The sequence below is a fragment of the Artemia franciscana genome, chromosome 12, assembly GCF_032884065.1.
Source record: "Artemia franciscana chromosome 12, ASM3288406v1, whole genome shotgun sequence".
NCBI classification, from domain to species: Eukaryota; Metazoa; Arthropoda; class Branchiopoda; order Anostraca; family Artemiidae; genus Artemia; species Artemia franciscana.
Genome location: NC_088874.1, coordinates 23,029,581 through 23,049,021, shown reverse-complemented (window position 1 = coordinate 23,049,021; position 19,441 = coordinate 23,029,581). Strand labels below are relative to the sequence as shown.

The 19,441-nt window shown below is 38.1% G+C and overlaps 2 protein-coding genes across 2 annotated transcripts in view; one reads left to right on the top strand and one right to left on the bottom strand.

Moving 5' to 3' along the window:
- LOC136033871 (spermine oxidase-like) overlaps positions 1-19,441 on the top strand; it is a 445,682-nt gene that overhangs the window by 22,699 nt on the left and 403,542 nt on the right. The gene's annotated exons all lie outside the window — the stretch shown is intronic.
- LOC136033473 (uncharacterized) lies at positions 17,083-17,937 on the bottom strand. Its single transcript, XM_065714222.1, has one exon. It carries the CDS (start codon positions 17,935-17,937, stop codon positions 17,083-17,085), a length of 855 nt encoding a protein of 284 aa, XP_065570294.1.

Sequence of the window (19,441 nt, the reverse complement as noted above, 5' to 3'; positions counted from 1 at the left end):
GACGTAACGTACAAACAAACCGTGCTCCCAAATACATAAATGAATAAACGCAAGAAATAGTCTAAGTTCCGGTAGAAACAGAAACTGGGTAACAACAGTTTAACGCTCAAAATTAACATTCCAAACTATTAATTCGCAGATCAATATCAGAAAAACCATGCAAGAGCCTGTCAAGATTCGATTGAAGAGCTTCGTGCGTTTTACTTATCAGCAATACACCGTCAGAGTACGCGAGATACGTTATCTCCACACTGTTAAGATGCGAAGTGGGCAAAAGGCCATCCAGAACATCAGCAATAGGAGACTTAAATATGCTGGGCGATAGCACGCTCTCTTGGCGGACTCCACTTTTTTTTTAAATCGGAACACGCAGCTTCGAATCCCATTTTGCAAAAATAATAGAATTACAGCACCAAGGAAGTAGTGTCGCAAATACACTTTTATTAACACCCGCTCTAATCAAAGAAGCAATTGTTTGATGATGATTCACATGATCAAAAGGACTGATGGATTGGGCGTCAGCAAGCATCAGACAAAATTCAATGGGCATTTTGACAAACAAGTCCCTTCGAGAAACCGATTTGAGTTGCACCGCAATCTTCAACAGTGTTAATGGGCAATATTACAACACAAACTTTATTTGACCTACAAGAAAATATACCTAACACTGCATACCTTAACACGTCATAAAATATTACATACCTTAACACTTTGCTCACACTTCAAGCAATTGTGATTGGCCTATATGAAGCACAATAATCTGCAGATTTACCTCTCTTTAGCACAAATGCTATATGGCCTACTAGAAAACCATTTGACACGATTCCATTACATCAAATCATTTGAAAAATCAACTGAAGTTGAGAATGAAGTTCAGTCAGTGCTCTAAAAAGGTGTTCCGAGCAGAGACCTTCACTGTTGGGTTAGGACAAGGGTTTTAACTTCAGTAAAGCTCGTTGCGTTCTTGTAATTGTAATAGCAGGGATATATGATTGCGTGGATCGAGTGGGCAGTTGTGAATAAACACAAGCAGAAACTTTAGTGCTGATCGAAGGATTCTTATCAGTGAAAGTGTCCGTATCCCACGCACTAAGTGAGAGAGTGGAAGGTGGTTGGTCACCACCAAATTTTACTCTAGTAAAGTAAAAGATCAAATTTTACTCTAGTGTGAACCTAAGGTTATTTTTTACGATGGAGGGCAAAACAGATCAGGTATCTAAAATTCGAACTCATGACTAAGATATACAAACGTAAGGAAGACTTTTTCTGAAATATCATGTACTTAATCAGGTTTTTCCGTATACTTTTATGTTTGATAGTCCCCCCCCCCCAAAAAAAAAAGATATTTTTACTGTGGCTATTATAAGATGAGCCGCCAAAACTGCCCCTACGAGAAACATGAAGGATCCTGATAACATAATCAAGTGTGACCTGAATAATTATTTCTCATAAATATTATATTCAAATTTATTGCTATCAATTAAGGACTTTAAACAAATAAATTTACATATATTAAAATCAGTTATGTAGTTCTTAATTAGAGGAAAAATAAGCCTTTTAGATTGACATTAATATTAAAAACATGGAAGTCAATCTACTATAAAAAGAAACCAATCATGCAAATTTGTCATTCATAACCGCCCCTTACAATAGGTTATACCTAACTGAAAACTGATTTAGCGTCATTCAGATTTCGGACATGGAAAAATGGTAAGTCAGCCTACAGGCTACTGTTTTTACTTTCCTTTTTCCCGTATTTGTCTTTCTATAGCTTATTGCACTATTATCTATGACACAAGCCTTGAATATTTCGGTTTCGCTTTCTTTTGAACCAGTTTCTAAAATCAAGGCGAGCTGGGCAACTTTGTCCCACCTCTCTATTCACAAGACCTGCAAAAATATTTTGCTTAAAAGTTGCTATTACCGCCCCTCCTACCAATTCTTGACGCAAAAGTTTCAAACTTGTTACAGATACTAATCATAATTTCAATAAAGCATAAACCAAACTTTAATGCAAAGAATAAGAAAGGTGGTAGCTCCATTATATACAAAAGTTTTCGGTGCGTTTTCAATTAGACGTCGTTTTCATTTGAAGAAAATAAAATACCTTTACGTTTAGCTTCTGTCCTTCAGGGCTCTGCCCCTTCTCAAGTGAGGCTGTCATCTCCCTCCTGATTACACTAAAGTGTAGCTTTTGCATACTGTTTATCAAAATAAAATCTCCCTTAAAAAGGGGTACTTCCCCTATATTTATGACCCCTTCCACCGTGTGTAAGTAAGCATATGCATTTTTCAAGACAACTTCTTTAAAAGCTTGAAAATTTTGAGCCCATGGAGTCGCTTTTGACACTTCGGGCAGTCCCTTTCCACAAAAATAATCCACTGACCCCCTCCATAAGTTGTACACAATTATGCAATAAATTATAAACCGTTGGGATGGACTGTACCAACTATTCTTTTTGTATGGACTGTATGATAAAAACTCGTAAATCTTTAGAGAGGAAAAGAATACTACACAGCCGTGTAGCCTTTGAAACGGGTAGATCACTTCAATAGCTTTCTTATGTTTCTAAACCAGTTGAATATTCGATAGCCTTTCCTGATAGCCTTTCGGTCCAAGTTGGCCATAATTGTTGTTATCCTCCGAAAAATAGCAGAAATCAGCACTTTAGCGTGACACATCTCTTTCGTTACTTAAAAATGGCTCTGCAACGTTAAATGTCCGTTCAAAAGAATACCCTCCCAATGTTCTACGGCTGAATGAAACATAAATATGGATAAGTTAATCTTTAGTAACATACTATAAGGATAAATATATATATATCGAAGATACCTGACTCGTAGGTCACGAAAAGAGTTGTAAACGAAGTCCAACAATCAGAATTAAACTTAAAAGACTTAATTATTGACTTATATATGTCCTAGCTGAATAAATTGTACGGTAGTTACATGTTATAGTGACCACACATTGTTCTTGATCTGAAATAAAACTGGTTTTCTACATCAATTCGAAGATAATCACTTTAGCCTGAGCGAGTTTAACGGTATCTATGCAAGTATATTATAATTTAATATTTAATGCATAGAGGTGGTTAGGTTAGGTAGTTAATTTAATGAGTTCTGAGGGGGCCTGCTTTCCTTAGTTCTCTTGTTGTAGCTTACATACTTTTTTTCTTAAATATTATATTTTCACCATATTTAGGTATCTTTCATTTTGACTAACCTAACTTCATTTCTTTGGTGTGGTCGCTATAACACGTAAGTATCAATTATACATATATACCTGAACATGGGCTTGGGGATATAGGAATTTTGTAAAATTTCACTATCAAAGATTTGTTTGTTCAGTAGCAGTACCAGAAAATTGCAATAGTAAAGATGTATTTATTTAGTAAAGGAACAAAATAGACTATGATGATTGGAAAAATAATAGAGCTCTTTCGCTGATCCCTTTATTTTAATACAGAATTTTTGTATGTACAAGGTAAGATGATTTACAAGTGTTTATTTTTAGCACAAGAGGTTCAGCATCATCGATTAATGAACAACAAAGTCATTTCCACAGCCACAAGTGTAAGGGACAGCAACCCCGGCCGTACATTGCAGCATACACCAAACCCGATACAAAACGACGAATATTTCAGATCCTTTATGAATGTTTTAATTGCGAATCATCTGTTGTTGTTACAGCTAATTTGAGATAAAATTTGACTACCATTTCCTATTATCTATTAATTTGGTTTAGTTGCGGGGAACATAGTAACTCAGTTTTAAGGGCTAGACAAACTTATCGTTTAAAAGCTGAGCACGAGCGAATGACAGTCTGGCTTTTCAGTAGAGAATAGTATCGCATTTTAGCAAACAATTCTGAATGTATTACCTGGGGGTATCCAATAAATGGGGCGGATGCAGGATTTTTATTCGAGGAGTGGGGGGCGTACGAAAAATGCATCAAAAATCTTTAACCTGTAATTTCAAAAGCGCCCTTTAGCTTTGTTGAGGAGAAGAAATACTGCTTTTGAAGTTTCTTGTTTTTCTTTTTATCAAAATCTTTTGTAATTACTTTTTGGATCATAAACTGTAACTCGAAAACGTTAAGATACAAAAATTCGACACTTTTTGAATTGGGGATGGTGAAAAAAGCAGAAAAACTGTTCTTCCAGAGTGCGTAACAATTAGTAAAATTGTTGGTCACCCCACCTCTGTGGGTTTGATCCCACAGTTCTATCAGTGGTGCCAATTCATTAGACTGTGTATGGGGAAAGATTTTGTTTTTATTGGATGCAAAATACTACTACTACTACTAATAACTCACCACAGCACCAAGCCAACACAGCTACGCACGCTCCTCCTTCAATCCAATTTATTCAAGGCCTACCTCTTTGCACCTTCCCAGGAAGTTCTCATTGAGGAAAAATATATTTTTCAAAATCTAGGGGAGTTGAGTGGAAATTTTTCCTAAATCTTATTTTCGATTGAAATACCCTTGAAAGTTTTTTTTTTTTTTTTTTATTCGATGGATGCCTCAAAACTGTAGAGCCTAGAAATACGCGAATAAGATTGTAAAATTCAGCATATTATCGAACTTTGATTGTAAAACACTATTCAAATGCTTGTCTCGCCAGATTACCTTCCGTACGCATTCAGAGTAATATTTGGCCAGGCAAGTGCCTTGGTATAAAAAGCTACAAACACAAGCCTACCACTGTAGGAGAGGGCAGTAAGATCTGAGGATATTGGAAAATTACATGCAAAATATCGACACTTTTTTCAGCTTGAATGTTTAGATTTCTTTCAGCTATATGGAATTTAAAGAAAATACAAAACGACAAAGAAAAATAGATAAATAGTGTTGTTAAAAGAGCAAATGCTGTAAGAAATATTTCATAAACAGGGAAATTTATAAATGTAAATCCAAATACTTAAATATATGTCGGTAGTAAAATGGGTATAATACACGTTCAAATGATACACAGTTTTTCAAATGAAAGCAAAGAGTAACATCTTAACTTGAAACAATAATAATTGTTTCTGGGAGGGCATCCCTCTTGTATCCATACTGATTTGAAGTATCTCCAACGAAAAGTTGGAAAAATTAGTTCTGAATATGTACTTTTGGAGGCTGTCAGCACCCCCAACCCCTCCCTATAGCAAGTTTGAAAAAATCTGCCATGCTGTATAGCCGTTAGTAATATGCTCTAGTAATACAAATTCCATATAACGACCAGTCATTTTTCATGGAATGTATATATGTTTAGGGACAAAAATACATGTGAGTGGCAGTATGGACTTTAATAATTGGAGCTTACGAAAATAGTCGTTCAACAGTTCTAAAGTAACTAGAAATCCCAAAATTTCTGATTGACATTTTTCGGCTCTGGTCAGGCCAACTTTGTTGGGTTGCGGCACGAATCGGGAATTTGCTGTAGCACTGTCTTAGGGAGCACGGGAAAGGCGATGGGAGGTTACGGAATCCAATAGAAAAAACAAACGTTTCTCGAGTTAGATTATCTTAATGATTTAAGCATCCATTGCAGTCGCAAGTGGCTGAAGCCACGTTCGCAAGTAGTTGCCTTCAGTCACAAATAGTAGTTGTCGCAAGTAGCAGCGGTAGCCCAGAAAGTTTAAAGTTAGCACCCTTAGCCGTTCCAAAGGTTTTGCAGATACGCCCTTTTGATAACCTAGATGCATATAGTCTTTTGACTTAGCTCAACATTCCCTGAAAATTCTCCTGGATACCCATAGCCTTTTTGGACGCGCCTAGGATCAAACACTGCCCCCTTTCAACAAATCCTATTTAAAAAATAGGCAAATTACGTAATCTATAGCCCTTGCCAAGAGAGCTGCAAGGGATCATATCATCCTCGGATGTGTAATTATTTGATTTTTTTTTTACTATTTTTAAGAAAATGACAATGTCAAAATTTGGTAGTATTTGACAATGTCAAAATTTGGTCACTATTTTTAATAGGGGAAGGGTTTGCCGAACAAACTTTATTGGCTCTTGAAAAGGGCACTAGGACTTAGAATTTTCAATTAAAAGATGTATAAGCAGAGCCATTTGTATCTACTTCACCCTTGCTAATCTCAGTTGCCTTGCTAATCCCCAGTTGTGCTGTTAATTCTCCCATTTAGAACAGCTCAGCAAATGAAATTACATCAAAAGTGCAATCATATTAGATACGACCCTTAGAAGTGGCAGCGATGCCACTTCTAAGGGTCTTCCATTTAGATCACCTCAACAAATGATTTAAGAAATTACATCAGAAGTGCAACCATATTAGACACGACCCTTAGAAGTGACAACGATGATTTCTTCTCTTTCTGATATCGCTTATTATGCTCAGTTCACCGAAGAAAGGTGAGAATGTTCAAAATGGTGTATAAGCAGAGCCATTTGTATCTACTTCACCCGATCTCAGTTGCCTTGCTAATCCCCAGTTGTGCTGTTAATTCTCCCATTTAGAAGAGCTCAGCAAATGAAATTACATCAGAAGTGCAACCATATTAGATACGACCCTTAGAAGTGACAACGATGATTTCTTCTCTTTCTGATATCCCTTATTATGCTCAGTACATTCTCTTCCTATCTTTCATTTTTTTTTTTCAGTACAATTATTTGACACTCCGGTCTACCTAATTAAAACAGAGGTGACACAAAGACATAATTGAAACATTATTTTCATAAATTTGTATATTGAAAAGATTAATTAGTGAGGAATGTCTATTAAGAGGTAAATTGATTTATTTGCACCCGAAATTTGCATCCCTAGGGATTGAAATTTAAAATAAAGTTAAAGATGTACATTTTCAATTTAGTCAGTCCGTAGATCAGCATTGAGGTAGTCAGTCAGTAGATCAGTAGTGTGTTTTCCTATACTTTTAAATAATGGCTTCTGGAAACAAGGAAAGGTAATGTAAAAAACTTACTTAATTCTGAGCTTCTTTCACTAAACTTTTTTTAAATGCAGGTTGTTGCCGCGGTACTTTCACAGGGATCTTTCTCGGTCCTGCCTCACATGCCATACCCGCTTTTAATTCCAAAAAGCAGTGTTTTCTTATTAAAAAGAAACAAACTCCTGTTATAACCAAATAAAACCTTTCTCAAACCTGATAGGAAGGACCTCTTATTAGGAGTTGAGAGACAATGGAATTAAAAAGATATTCTTTTGTATTGCATCTCCCCATCCCCTCACAGAAAAATCACTAATCGGTTCCCAGTACATCAATCTTATTAATATTATAGGCTAATATTAATGAAATCAACCTGAAATCATTAATATTACAAAGTGAAAAATGGCTTGGGTCGCAAAGGTCGACTACCTCCATATATCTTCTTCCAATTGCTGATGTGCTATAGCATATTTCCACTTGCAAAACTGTAAATACGTTCTAAATAATAGACTTTCATTTTGTATGGACTGTTTGTAAGTTTAGGGACTAATGAGCCATCATGACCTCTGAAACAGGGCGGCCATGTATAATTGGTCTTAAGTAGTTCTAAACTGAACGGCTGTCCCATATTGGCGAGATAGTATTTTGGCCCTGGTCGGGCCAAAATTTCCTTTTTGCAAAGCAAAATGGCAAAAATCGCCACCCTTCTGGGAGATGCAAATTTATTCTACATTGGTTGCCCCATTTAAAAAAAAGCTCGTGAAGTTTCATTGTCTAAGTTGAAAAAAAATGTTGTCAATATTTGTAAAACCTAAAACACATACAAAATTAATTTAAATAAAGGTTTTTTTTCTGGTGGAAGTAAAGAACAAAGTTCAAACTAAAATAGGGGAAAGAAATTGCTGCTTTTTTTATTGCTGCTTAGCTACAAAATTGTGAAATTTTGCATTTTTTGCCAGAAGACAGATCACGGATGCGTCTTTATTTATTTTTTTGTCCAGGGTTGATCGTATCGACCCAGTGGTCCTGTAATGTCGCGAGAGGGCTAGTTCTAACAGAAATTAAAAGCTCTAGTGCCCTTTTTAAGTGACCAATAAAATCGAAAGGCACTTAGGCCTCCTCCCACGCTCACTTTTTCCCAAAGTCACAGGATCAAAATTTTGAGATAGCCATTTTGTTCAGCATAGTTAAAAAAGCACGCCTCACTCTTAATGCTAAAGTTTTTTATTGTTTTAAAAAGCAGAATTTTGACAAAAAGTCAAACTTTAGAGTAAAAAGCGGGCCGTTGAGGAGGAGACATTTCGCCTCAAAAACGGAAAAATTTCTGTTCGTTTTAAGTTTTGACGTCGCTCCTTACTTGCAGTTAAGAAACTTATTTTTTTTTTATTTAATCAACATAAAAAGCCTGTACTGCCGGTAGAGCAATTGTCATGAGAATTTTATTTTTAGTTTTGGTGAATATTGGTCCAAGTCACTTTTTACTTCCAGTTTTTTAATCGCAAACTATTTGATAAAATTTTCTTTTGATGAAATTTTTTTGAACCTGTCCATTTCATTTGGTTCAATAGGACCATAAAAAGATAGAGGGTTAATTTGACAGCTGGATAGTAAATTTAAATTTTGTTTTTCATTTGCTATTCTAGTTTTTATGGTTCTAGTTTTAGTTAGCAGTCGCCAATTCTGTCGGTCCCGGTTTTGCTACTTTAGGCACTTCCAGGTAAGCTAGGACGATGAAATTTGGCAAGCGTATCAGGGACCGGACCAGATTAAATTAGAAATAGTCGTTTTCCCGATTTGACCATCTGGGGGGGAGTGGGGGCCCAGTTAATTCGCAAAATATAGAAAAAATGAAGTATTTTTAACTTATCAGCGGGTGATTGGATCTTTATGAAGTTTGATGTCTGGAATGATATTGTGTCTCAGAGCTCTTATTTTAAATCCCGACCGGATCTGATGACATTGGGGGGAGTTGGAGGGGGAAAACCTAAAGTCCCGGTTTTGCTACTTTAGGCACTTCCAGGTAAGCTAGGACGATGAAATTTGGCAAGCGTATCAGGGACCGGACCAGATTAAATTAGAAATAGTCGTTTTCCCGATTTGACCATCTGGGGGGGGGGAGGGAGTAGGGGCCAGTTAATTCGGAAAAAATCGAAAAAATGAAGTATTTTTAACTTGTGAGCGGGTGATTGGATCTTAATGAAATTTGATGTTTGGAATGATATTGTGTCTCAGAGCTCTTATTTTAAACCCCGACTGGGTCTGATGACATTGGGGGGAGTTGGAGGAGGGAAACCTAAAATCTTGGAAAACACTTAGAGTAGAGGGATCGGGATGAGACTTGATGGGAAAAATAAGCGCAAGTCCCAGATACATGATTGACATAATCGGAACTGATTTGCTCTCTTTGAGGTAGTTGGGGGGGGGAGTAATTCTTAAAAATTAGAAAAATGAGGTATTTTCAACTTACGAACGGGTGATCGGATCTCAATGAAATTTGATGTTTAGAAGGATATCGTGTCTTACAGCTCTTATTTTAAATCCCGACCGGATCTGGTGATGGGGGCGGGGAGTTGGGAGGGGGGAACCTAAAACTTGGAAAACACTTAGAGTGGAGGGATCGGGATGAAACATGGTGGGAAAAATAAACACAAGTCCTAGATAGATGATTGACATAAACGGAATGGATCCGCTCTCTTTTGGGTAGTTGGGAGGGGGTATTTCTGAAAAATAAAAAAAAGAGGTATTTTTAACTTACGAACGGGTGATCGGATCTCAATGAAATTTGATATTTAGAAGGATATCGTGGCTCAGAGCTCTTATTTTAACCCTGACCGGATCTGGTGACATTGGGGGGGGGGAGTTGGGAGGGAGAAACCTAAAAATTGGAAAACACTTAGAGTGGAGGGATCGGGATTAAACTTGGTGGAAAAAAACACGAGTCCTAGATACATGATTGACATAACCAGAACGGATCCGCTCTCTTTGGGGTAGTTGGGGGGGGGGGGGGTTAATTCTGAAAAATTAGAAAAAATGAGGTATTTTTAACTTACGAACGGGTGATTGGATCTCCATGAAATTTGATTTTTAGAAGGATATCGTGTCTCAAAGCTCTTATTTTAAATCCTGACCGGATCTGGTGACATTGGGGGAAGTTTTGGGTGGGGAGACCTAAAATGATGGGAAACGCTTAGATTGGAGGGATTGGGATGAAACTTGGTTGGAAAAATAAGCAGAAGTCTTGCAAACGTGATTTACATAATTGGAACGGATCCGCTCAATTGCGGGGGGGGGGTAATTATGAAAAATAAGAAAAATGACGTATTTTTAACTTACGAAGGAGTGATCGGATCTTCATGAAACTTCATATTTAGAAGGACCTCGTAACTCCGATATCTTATTTTAAATCTCAAGTGGATCAAGCGTAATTGGGGGGGGGGGCAGTTGGGGGGACCGGAAATCTTAGAAAATACTTAAAGCGGTGAGATCAGGATGAAACTGGATGGGAAGAATACAAACCTGTCTAAGATACGTGACTGACATAACTGGACCGGATCTGCTCTCTTTGGTGGAATTAGGGGGGAGGGGTAATTTTGAAAATTGAGGTATTTGTAACTTACGAAAGGGTGACCAGATCTTAATGAAATTTGATATTTAGAAGGATCTTGTGCTTTAAAGTTCTAATTTCAAATTCCGACCAGATCCTGTGACATTCGGGGGAGTTGGAGGGGGGAACCGGAATTCTTGGAAAACATGAAAATTGGAGTATTTATATCTTACGAATAGATGATCGGATCGTAATGAAATTTGATTTTTAGAAGGAATTCATGTCTCGAAGCTCCTATTTCAAATCCCGACCAGATCTTTTGACATTGTGGTGATTTGGAGGGGGAAATCTTGGAAAAACACTTGGAGTGTAGGAATCGCAATGAAGCTTGGTGGATAGAATAAACAAATGTCCTTGATACGTGATTGACAGAATCGTACTGGATTCGCTCTCTTTGGGGGAGTTGGGGGGAGGGGTTCAGTGATTTGGTGAGTTCGGTGCTTCTGGACGTGCTCTGGCGATGAAAATTGGTAGGCGTGTCAGGGAGCTGCACAATTTGACTTGATAAAGTCGTTTTCCCAGGTTCGACCATCTGGGGGGCAAAAGAGAGAGGAAAAATTAGAAAAAATTAGATATTTATAACTTACGAGTGGGTGATCGGATCTTAATGAATTTTGATATTTAGAAGGACTTTGTGACTCAGAGCTCTTATTTTAAATCTTGACCGGCATTAAGCCTCTTATTTTCCTTTTTAAATCAATCTATTGATTCATAGAATTTTGTTAGAGCTCATACCATATGATCTCTTGGCTCTTAGCTCTTCTCGCCTCGTCACAAGTGCCATATGAGCTCTTAGCTCTTGTTAATGTCTGAATATATAAGGGATTTAAGTTCGAGGGGAAGAATTATCCTGTTATGAAAGAGGTACATTTTACATGGCCGTTATAAAACCATCTATGCAGGCAGGATCATTTTTGATGATTCTTGAGCATCTCTACTCATTCTGTAAACTGTTCTAAGGCGTAGAAAACTGTATGAAGACAAGTCTACATCTATTATAATCTACAGAAACAATAAATCTTTCTGTAATCATGGTTTGGATTTCGATTTTCTTTTAAAATTTAATATATAACTATTAAATATACTATTGATTAAATAAATTGAAAGGGATAATTAAAGCCCTTTACCAGAAGTCCTTTTCGTTTAAATTTACTGTATTTTGCTTCATTTTGCATACAATTTAATTGCTCTTTTCATTTAAGAGTTTTCCCTCAGAGTATTTAAAACAAACTTATTCCTACGTAAAAAAACGAACGGTTTGGTCTCTGTCACTCAACCACCACTGATATTTTTGTGTCCCCCCCCCACCCTGGAAAATTTTCTACCAGCGTCTCTCCACCAAGTAACATATACCGATCCTAAATTATGTTGGTCTGTCTGTCCCGGTTTTGCTAGTTTAGGCAATTCAAGGTAAGCTAGGACAATGAAATTTGGCAGGCGTATCAGGAACCAGACCAGATTAGATTTGAAATTGTCGTTTTCCCGATTCAACCATCTGGGGGTGGGGGTAGGGGACTTGGGGGACAGTTAAATCAGAAAAATTAGGAAAATGACGTATTTTTAACTTACGAACGGGTAATCGGATCTAAATGAAATTTGATATTTGGAAGGATATATTGACTCAAAGCTTTCATTTTAAATTCTGACTGAATCGCTTGACATTGGGAGGAGTTGAGGGGGGAACCTAAAATCTTGAAAAACACTTAGAGTGGAGGGATCGGGATGAAACTTGGCGGGGAAAATAAGCAGAAGTCCTAGATACGTGATTGACATAACCCGAACTGATCCACTCTATTTGGGGTAGTTGGGGAGGGGGGTTAATTCTGAAAAATTAGAAAAAATGAAGTATTTTTAACTTACGAAGGAGTGATCAGATCTTAATGAAATTTCATATTTAGAAGGACCTCGTAACTCATATCTCTCATTTTAAATCCCGACCGGATTCAGCGTGATTGGGGGGGGAGTTGGGGGGAACCAGAAATCTTGGAAAACGCTTAAAGCAGAGAGATCAGGATGAAACTTGGTGGGAAGTCCAAGATACAAGATACATGACTGACAAAATACGTCCAAGATATGTGACTGACATAGCCGGATCGGATCTGCTCTCTTGGGTAGAGTTGGGGAGGGGGGAATTAAAAAAATTAAAAAGAATGAGGAATTTATAACTTACGAACGGGTGATCAGATCTTAATGGAATTTGATATTAAGAAAGATCTTGTGCTTTAGAGCTCTCATTTTAAATCCCGACCAGACCCGGAGACTTTGGGAGAGTTGGAGGGGGAAACCGGAATTCTTGGAAAAGGTTAAAATTGAGGTATCTTTATCTTATGAATGGGTGATTTGGATCTTAATGAAACTTGATATATAGAAAGATCTTGTGTCTCAGATATACAAAAATCTTGGAAACTGGAAATCTTGGAAAACGCTTAGAGTGAAGAGATCGGGATGAAACCTTATGGGAAGAGTAAGCACAAGTTATAAATACGTATTTGGCATAACTGGAACGGATCCGTTCTCTTTGGGGAGCTGGGGGTGTTAATTTGGAAAAATTAGAAAGATTGAGGTAATCTTAACTTAAGAACGGGTGACCGGATCTTAGTGAAATTTGATACTTAGAAGGAACTCATGTCTCAGAGCTCTTATTTCAAATCCTTCCAGCTCTGTTGACATTGGGGGGAGCTGGAGAGGGGAAACGGAAATCTTGGAAAACGCTTAGAGTGGAGAAATCGGGAAGAAACTCGGTGGGTAGAATAAGCAAATGTCGTAGATACGTGATTGACGTATCTGTACTGGATACGCTATGTTTGGGGGATTTAGGGGACGGGGTTCAGTGCTTTTTCGAGTTTGGTGCTTCTGGACGTGCTAGGACGGTGAAATTGGCAAGCGTATCAGGGAGCTGCATAAATTAACTTGATAAAGTGGTTTTACCCGATTCGACCATCTGGGGGCCTTAAGGGAGAGTAACATTTAGAAAAAAAATGAGGTATTTATAACTTACGAGTGGGTGATCGGATCTTAATGAATTTTGATATTTAGAATGACCTCTTGACTCAGAGCTCTTATTTTAAATCCCGACCGGCATTAAGCCTCTGATATTTCCTTTTAAATCAATCTATTGATTCTTAGAATTTTACTAGAGCTCATACCATATGAGTTCTTGGCTCTTGTTTTAATAGTCAGTTTTTTTGTTCTGTAGTATCCTTTGATTTTTAGAGCAAGCGTTGGGGTCACTACTTTTTGTATTAATATATAAATAGACACTGACTGTAGATTGAATCATTTGTGCATAATCTATGCAAACCTGCCCTTTCTGTAACTATAATTGAAACAATTCTTTTTTATATTAGGTGGTCAAGTGAAGAAAATGAAGAACAGATTTCCCCAGTTAACGAAAAATGGCTTTACCGAAGACATGATTGTCGAAGGGGATCGAAAAGACTTCATATGACTGCACAATACAAGTCAAAAATACACAGAAAACTTACATCACTTTATGAATGCTGCAACTGCGATTTTTATATTGTATTTATTGAAACGTCCGATTAAACTCTTCTTTTTAATAGTAATCTTCTTATATGTTTTTCTCAGGACAATAGAGGTAAAGTAATAGTAAAAAAAAAAAAAAAAAAACTTTAGCGTGATAACAATGCTCAACATTTTGCTTTAAACTGAACTGAAGAAAAAACAATTTTAATTGAATTTTCGAAAATACTGAATAAATAATTTTTTTTTTGGTTTAAATTTTTTGTTTAAAATTTCTTTCTAATTGTGTGTACTACAATTTTTCTTGATTATGATTTACAAAAAAAATTGGAGCCTGAGAAAAAAAACCGGATAAAATATAAAACAAGCTTTGTCAGGGATCCATCTGATTAGGTACTAGACATATTGCCCCAGCCCTATGCAAGATAGACCAGCCAAAGAAGTATTAAAAATAAAAATATTGAAGAAAAGAAGGAGTTTGGGAATATTCAACGTACATTCTGAAATACAGCCAGAATGTCCTATAGTATATATATTTACATTTTTATCTATTTTAACTAATTTTTTCTTTTTTTAGGGGTGGAATTATATAGCTAGGCTAGATAAAGGTTGAAGAAAATAATAGGAAAATGTAAAATTAAAACAATTGTTGGAGAGTTGTCACATTATGGAAGTTCACAGACTTAGTTTGAGAGGTAGCAGAAATAACTCTTCGTGGGTTTTGTCTGGTACCAATCAAAGGTGTCACTAGTTAAATGTTTGTGGGGGGGGGGTAGTTGTCTTACTGAAAGGCTGATCATTCTTGTCGATTGATCTGAGTGATACTGCAATCGGAACTAATTAAAAACATGCACATTGTTAAATTTATACCACGATATTGATGTTAGAATTACTCATAAGAGAACAAATAAACCCACATTTGTGATCTTTCTTCTGAAAAAAATGCAAAACTTCACATTTTGCAAATAAGAGCTTGAAACTTTCCACAGTAGGCTTCTCCACAGTATGCTTAGCAATATTAATTTAAAAAAAAAAACAATTTTCCTCAGGAAATTTAAGAGCGAAAATAGAACATGTAACAAACAAAATTTGTTACTTCACGGTCTGTCTAATATATATGAACAAAACAAGTACCAATAAACCAAATGATGATGCTTTCCTATGTTTTTAGGATTATAGAAAACTAGCGCTTTACTGAAAACACAAAACAATACTGGGTTTGATATATTAAAAGTAAACTATCTGTGGACACTTTAGAGTTTGAAAATAAAGCATTTAAGGGACATTTAAGATCATTTTGTAAAGTACAGGAAAATGAGCTCCAAAAAGAGGTCGACCCGAAATAAATTGCAACAGAAATGATTTTTACACCATCTTGTAGAGAAAAAAAACTGAACAATATATCCATTTTCGCATATTCTGAGTCGACACAAAATAACCGTTTTTTGGCTTTTAATGCTATTCTTTCCCGTTATTCGAACAAAAATCGTAATTTTCTTGGACATCGGTTTTTCTTGAACTGAAGTATGATTCTAACCCAAAATAACATGGCGAGACCGAAAACGAAGTCGGATTTAGCGTAAGAAGCACTATAAAAAAAAGTAACTGTATTTTTCGACTTTTTTTGCCTAAAAAATACAATTTTCGGTGTAGCCCAATTTTCTTGAATGAAAGTGTGGTCCTGACGTAGAATCACGAGCTGAGACCGAAAATAGAAACCAGAGAACCAGAAAAAAAAAATCGTAATCATTAATGAATGATCTACATTTTTAAAAAAAATAATTAGGGAAAGTGAATTACAAACCGAACTGGTTTTCAGTGGTCAGTATCATAAATTACACTTAAAACACTCTTCGTATACTATTTAGGGTCAACCCATAGTGTCTAATGTTCACAGTCTATTAAATAGAATCAATCGTATAAAAAATAGAAAATAGAGGATCAGATTCCGACTAGTTTGAAAACTTCTTCATTTGGAATGGATTAACGACTAGGGTTCTAGGTTCTCTTCATCATTGTTGCTGTCGATTTTTGGGAAGTTGGAACACATCGTTCCCTTGCAGGTTCTGCATCCTGAAGTACAAACTAAGCCGTTTTTAAAGCAGCTACACCTCGCTGAACTACACTGTACACGACAGGAGCACTTCACAATCTTTAGGGGCATACGCGGGGCTGGTGGGAGGTCAGTTGTTAATGGGTACAAGAAGTCATCTTCATTCTTCCATCCCCATTCCTCGGCTTTCAGTTCCGGATCAGGCTCCCCGGTCCATACCTGAACTTGATAGAAAAATTTATAGCTATGAAACTTGGCTGCATCAGAAGTTGGTGGCGGATGGTCTTGGTTAACAAAAGAGTTTGCCGTTGTCACTTTCTTTTCAAAAACTTCTCTGCGGAGTTTGTTTAAGTTCCCTCCTTTCGACGAACCGTATATGATCAGCAGGGCGTCTTCACCAGCGGTCTTGATTTCCTCCTTCGAAACGGACTTCTGCATGAACACTGTAGCTGATTTTCGGAAATCATTGTCTTCTATCAGCCTCTTCAGTGCAAGAACTTTTCCCACACCGCGGATTCGCGAAGTAGAGTCACAGCTTAACAGGGCGTGAGCAAAAAGGATCAGATGACAAGTATCTTTTCCAAGCTTCTCTTTCAGGGTGTGTATGTCCCATATTCGGGGAGCTTTATTCGACTATGGCTCAGGTGCGAAGAATAGTTTCTTGCTTGACAAGTCACAGTGGTAGTATATGAGAACCAATAGATTGGTATCGTCCCCAATTACGGCAGTGTCTTGATACCGTGAAGAGGCAACAGCAGCTTCTACAATCGGAACATCTGCGTCACCTGATGCCTGGGAGACAGAGACACCCGTTGCACGGAGATGATCAGCCAAAGCGCAGATAAACCTGGCTTTGTTTTTTTTTTGCAAGATAAGAACTCTTCTTTCTTCACCTTGAGCTGTATATCTGCTGTGAAGAAGATCTCGCGGCCAACTGTACGACTCCTCTGCCAGTGAGCCATATCTTTTATGGAAGCCCCACCATCGTAACCGTCGAAAACGATAGTGGCAGAAGGGTACTTTCCTGTCACGTAAGTTGCATAATGGTCTAGAATCTCCAGGTATCTTTCATTTTTTGTCCATGGTTCCTATGCAGCAGAGCTCCTCCGTCTAGGATATATCGAGTGCCTTCGGGGAGGGGAAATGAATGCTTCTCAAGGTTGCACGCCTGGGCTATGGCCTTCGCAAGTTCTGGTTTGTTCGCAGTCCGGAGAATGCAGGAGCTGTCAAAAAGTGACGCTGGGTAGGAACACAGTTCGTGTTGAAAGTACTCAGTTTCCGTAAGATTGATCCTTTTCGCGATCATGATAAACCTCTGAAAAAGAAGAGTCGGGTCTAGTCGTTTGCAGTCTCCGCTTGGACTTTGCTTGGTCGTCATCTGGATTGCCTGTTGTTTTCGTCGAAACACAAAGGCAGAGACCAGCTGTCCAGACATGGCGTCAATGACTTTTAGGCCAACATCTTTGGAAGAATCAACGTTGGCAGACGGATAGGCAGTTAGACCATTTTCTATGCTTCTTAACTGAATATCTCCCTCAAATGGTGAACCCCTTTCCAGAAACTCGATAATCGTCTGCGTATCTTTGCAGTCTCTCAGTTGCATCGGCTCTGATATCTCCTTGTGCTGATCGCTTGTAATGTACAGAATTTGTGAGATAGGTTCCATCAGAAGGTTTACTGTAGAGCAGACTGGTCGCGACAAAACCCATAAGGACCTCTGAGCCTCTGTCATGCCGCTGCCGTTGGTAAAGCCAACAGAGGTTTTAAGAGAGCGCATAAGCTCCTGTTCAATGATAAGATCTGTGGAGAGTCCAGCCCAGAATCTCTCAGAACGTCTTACTAAATGCATGCCACTCTGGAAAGCCTGGTAGACCGTAGGATGGGTATCTTCGAGCTTGTCCATTCGCTAGAGGTAAAGATGGCATGATTTCGTATAGTGATTGTGTCCTGCAGCCGTCAGGTAAGGTAACATGTCTGAGGTAGACTTCAAATGGAGCTCCCATGACCCAGATCGTTCTCCTTTTACAAAGTTTCGTAGAATCGCAACCATGTCCAAATACTGGAACCAAAGCTTTGATGTTCGACACTGGAGCAGTTCTTTTCCCTTGCTGCTGATGAATTCCTGTATTTTTTCTAAGGAAGGATTGCTTTCTGCAACCTCAGCAACTACTTCCTTATTCATCAGTTTCTCGTATAGGTTTCTGAGTTCCACAATTTGTTCGGATTGTAGTCTTGGCTCAACAACACTAGCTTGGTTGTCGGCAAAAACCTCAGAAAGCAGAATGGCGTGTAGCGCAGCATCAATAAGTAAATGTCCACGTACTGCCCTAGCGATCGCTTTTCCGCTGAGAAGGTGGGGAACAGTATTGGGCACATACACGTGTTCAAGAACCTCTCTGAGTCCTGACCCATCCATGATGTAACCCACTGCTCCATGAAAACTCATCATGGTATGGAATCCGCCAAGTTTCAGGACGACTTTTGAAAGTGCACTTCCTGGTGAAGCCGCTTCGACTATTTTCATGGCTTTCCACCACAAGGGTTGGTCAAAGGTTACGAAGGGAGTAAATCCATGTCGCATGGCCTGGTCTACAATAAAAAGCAAAGTGGAGTAAATACAGGTGTCGTCACTAGCTGGGAGATCGATCATTGGGAGGAAAACAATAAACGATTTCCCTGGGTGATTTCCCGCCATAAGTGCTTGCTGTGTGCCATTCCAACCCGGTCTTGGAGTTTTCAGGTACCAGGAGGAATGCCAGAGGATTTCAAGGGTAGAGTTAACAACTGGTTGGAAATCTCTCTGACCTTCATATTTGATTCGCGAGAGTATGGAATCGCCTGATTTATGGTGCAAAATTCGTATCTTTTGAGCATTTCTTATGTCATCGGCAGTGGGATTAATCCTAGGAATGCGTATTCTAGCAGAAGTTGACGCTATTGTCACAGAGGCAATGATAACCATACCGTGGAAAGTATTGTTGCCATCGAGAGTGCAGATATCATGATCAACGTTGTCGGTAACGTGGTGAATAAACCCGCCAGGGAGAATTTCATCCAGATCGTCAACTGCGCTGATGGCTGAACATCTTTCGAGTCGCCGAACTTCATAGTACGACGAACAGAATCCCATTGCGTTCAGAGTATCGATGAGATATCGCGACGCAAAGGGATGATGCATCTGTACACCCAGACCTATTTGCAGAGGTGCAATTACAGCTTGTGGTCTAGCTGCTTGTATGATTGCATGGCCAATACTAACAATCTTGAGGTTTACGGTCTTCCCAACAAATATTCCCGAATGAATCATACTTCATTTCAAGAAAAACGGTCGGATACTAAAATTATATTTTTTTTCGGAAAACGTAAAAAAAATCGCATTAAAAGCCAAAACACGGTTATTTTGCGTC

What these genes read in the sequence shown, in the direction of transcription:
- LOC136033473 (XM_065714222.1), bottom strand. Translation starts at nt 17,937, where the DNA reads ATGGACAAGCTCGAAGATACCCATCCTACGGTCTACCAGGCTTTCCAG.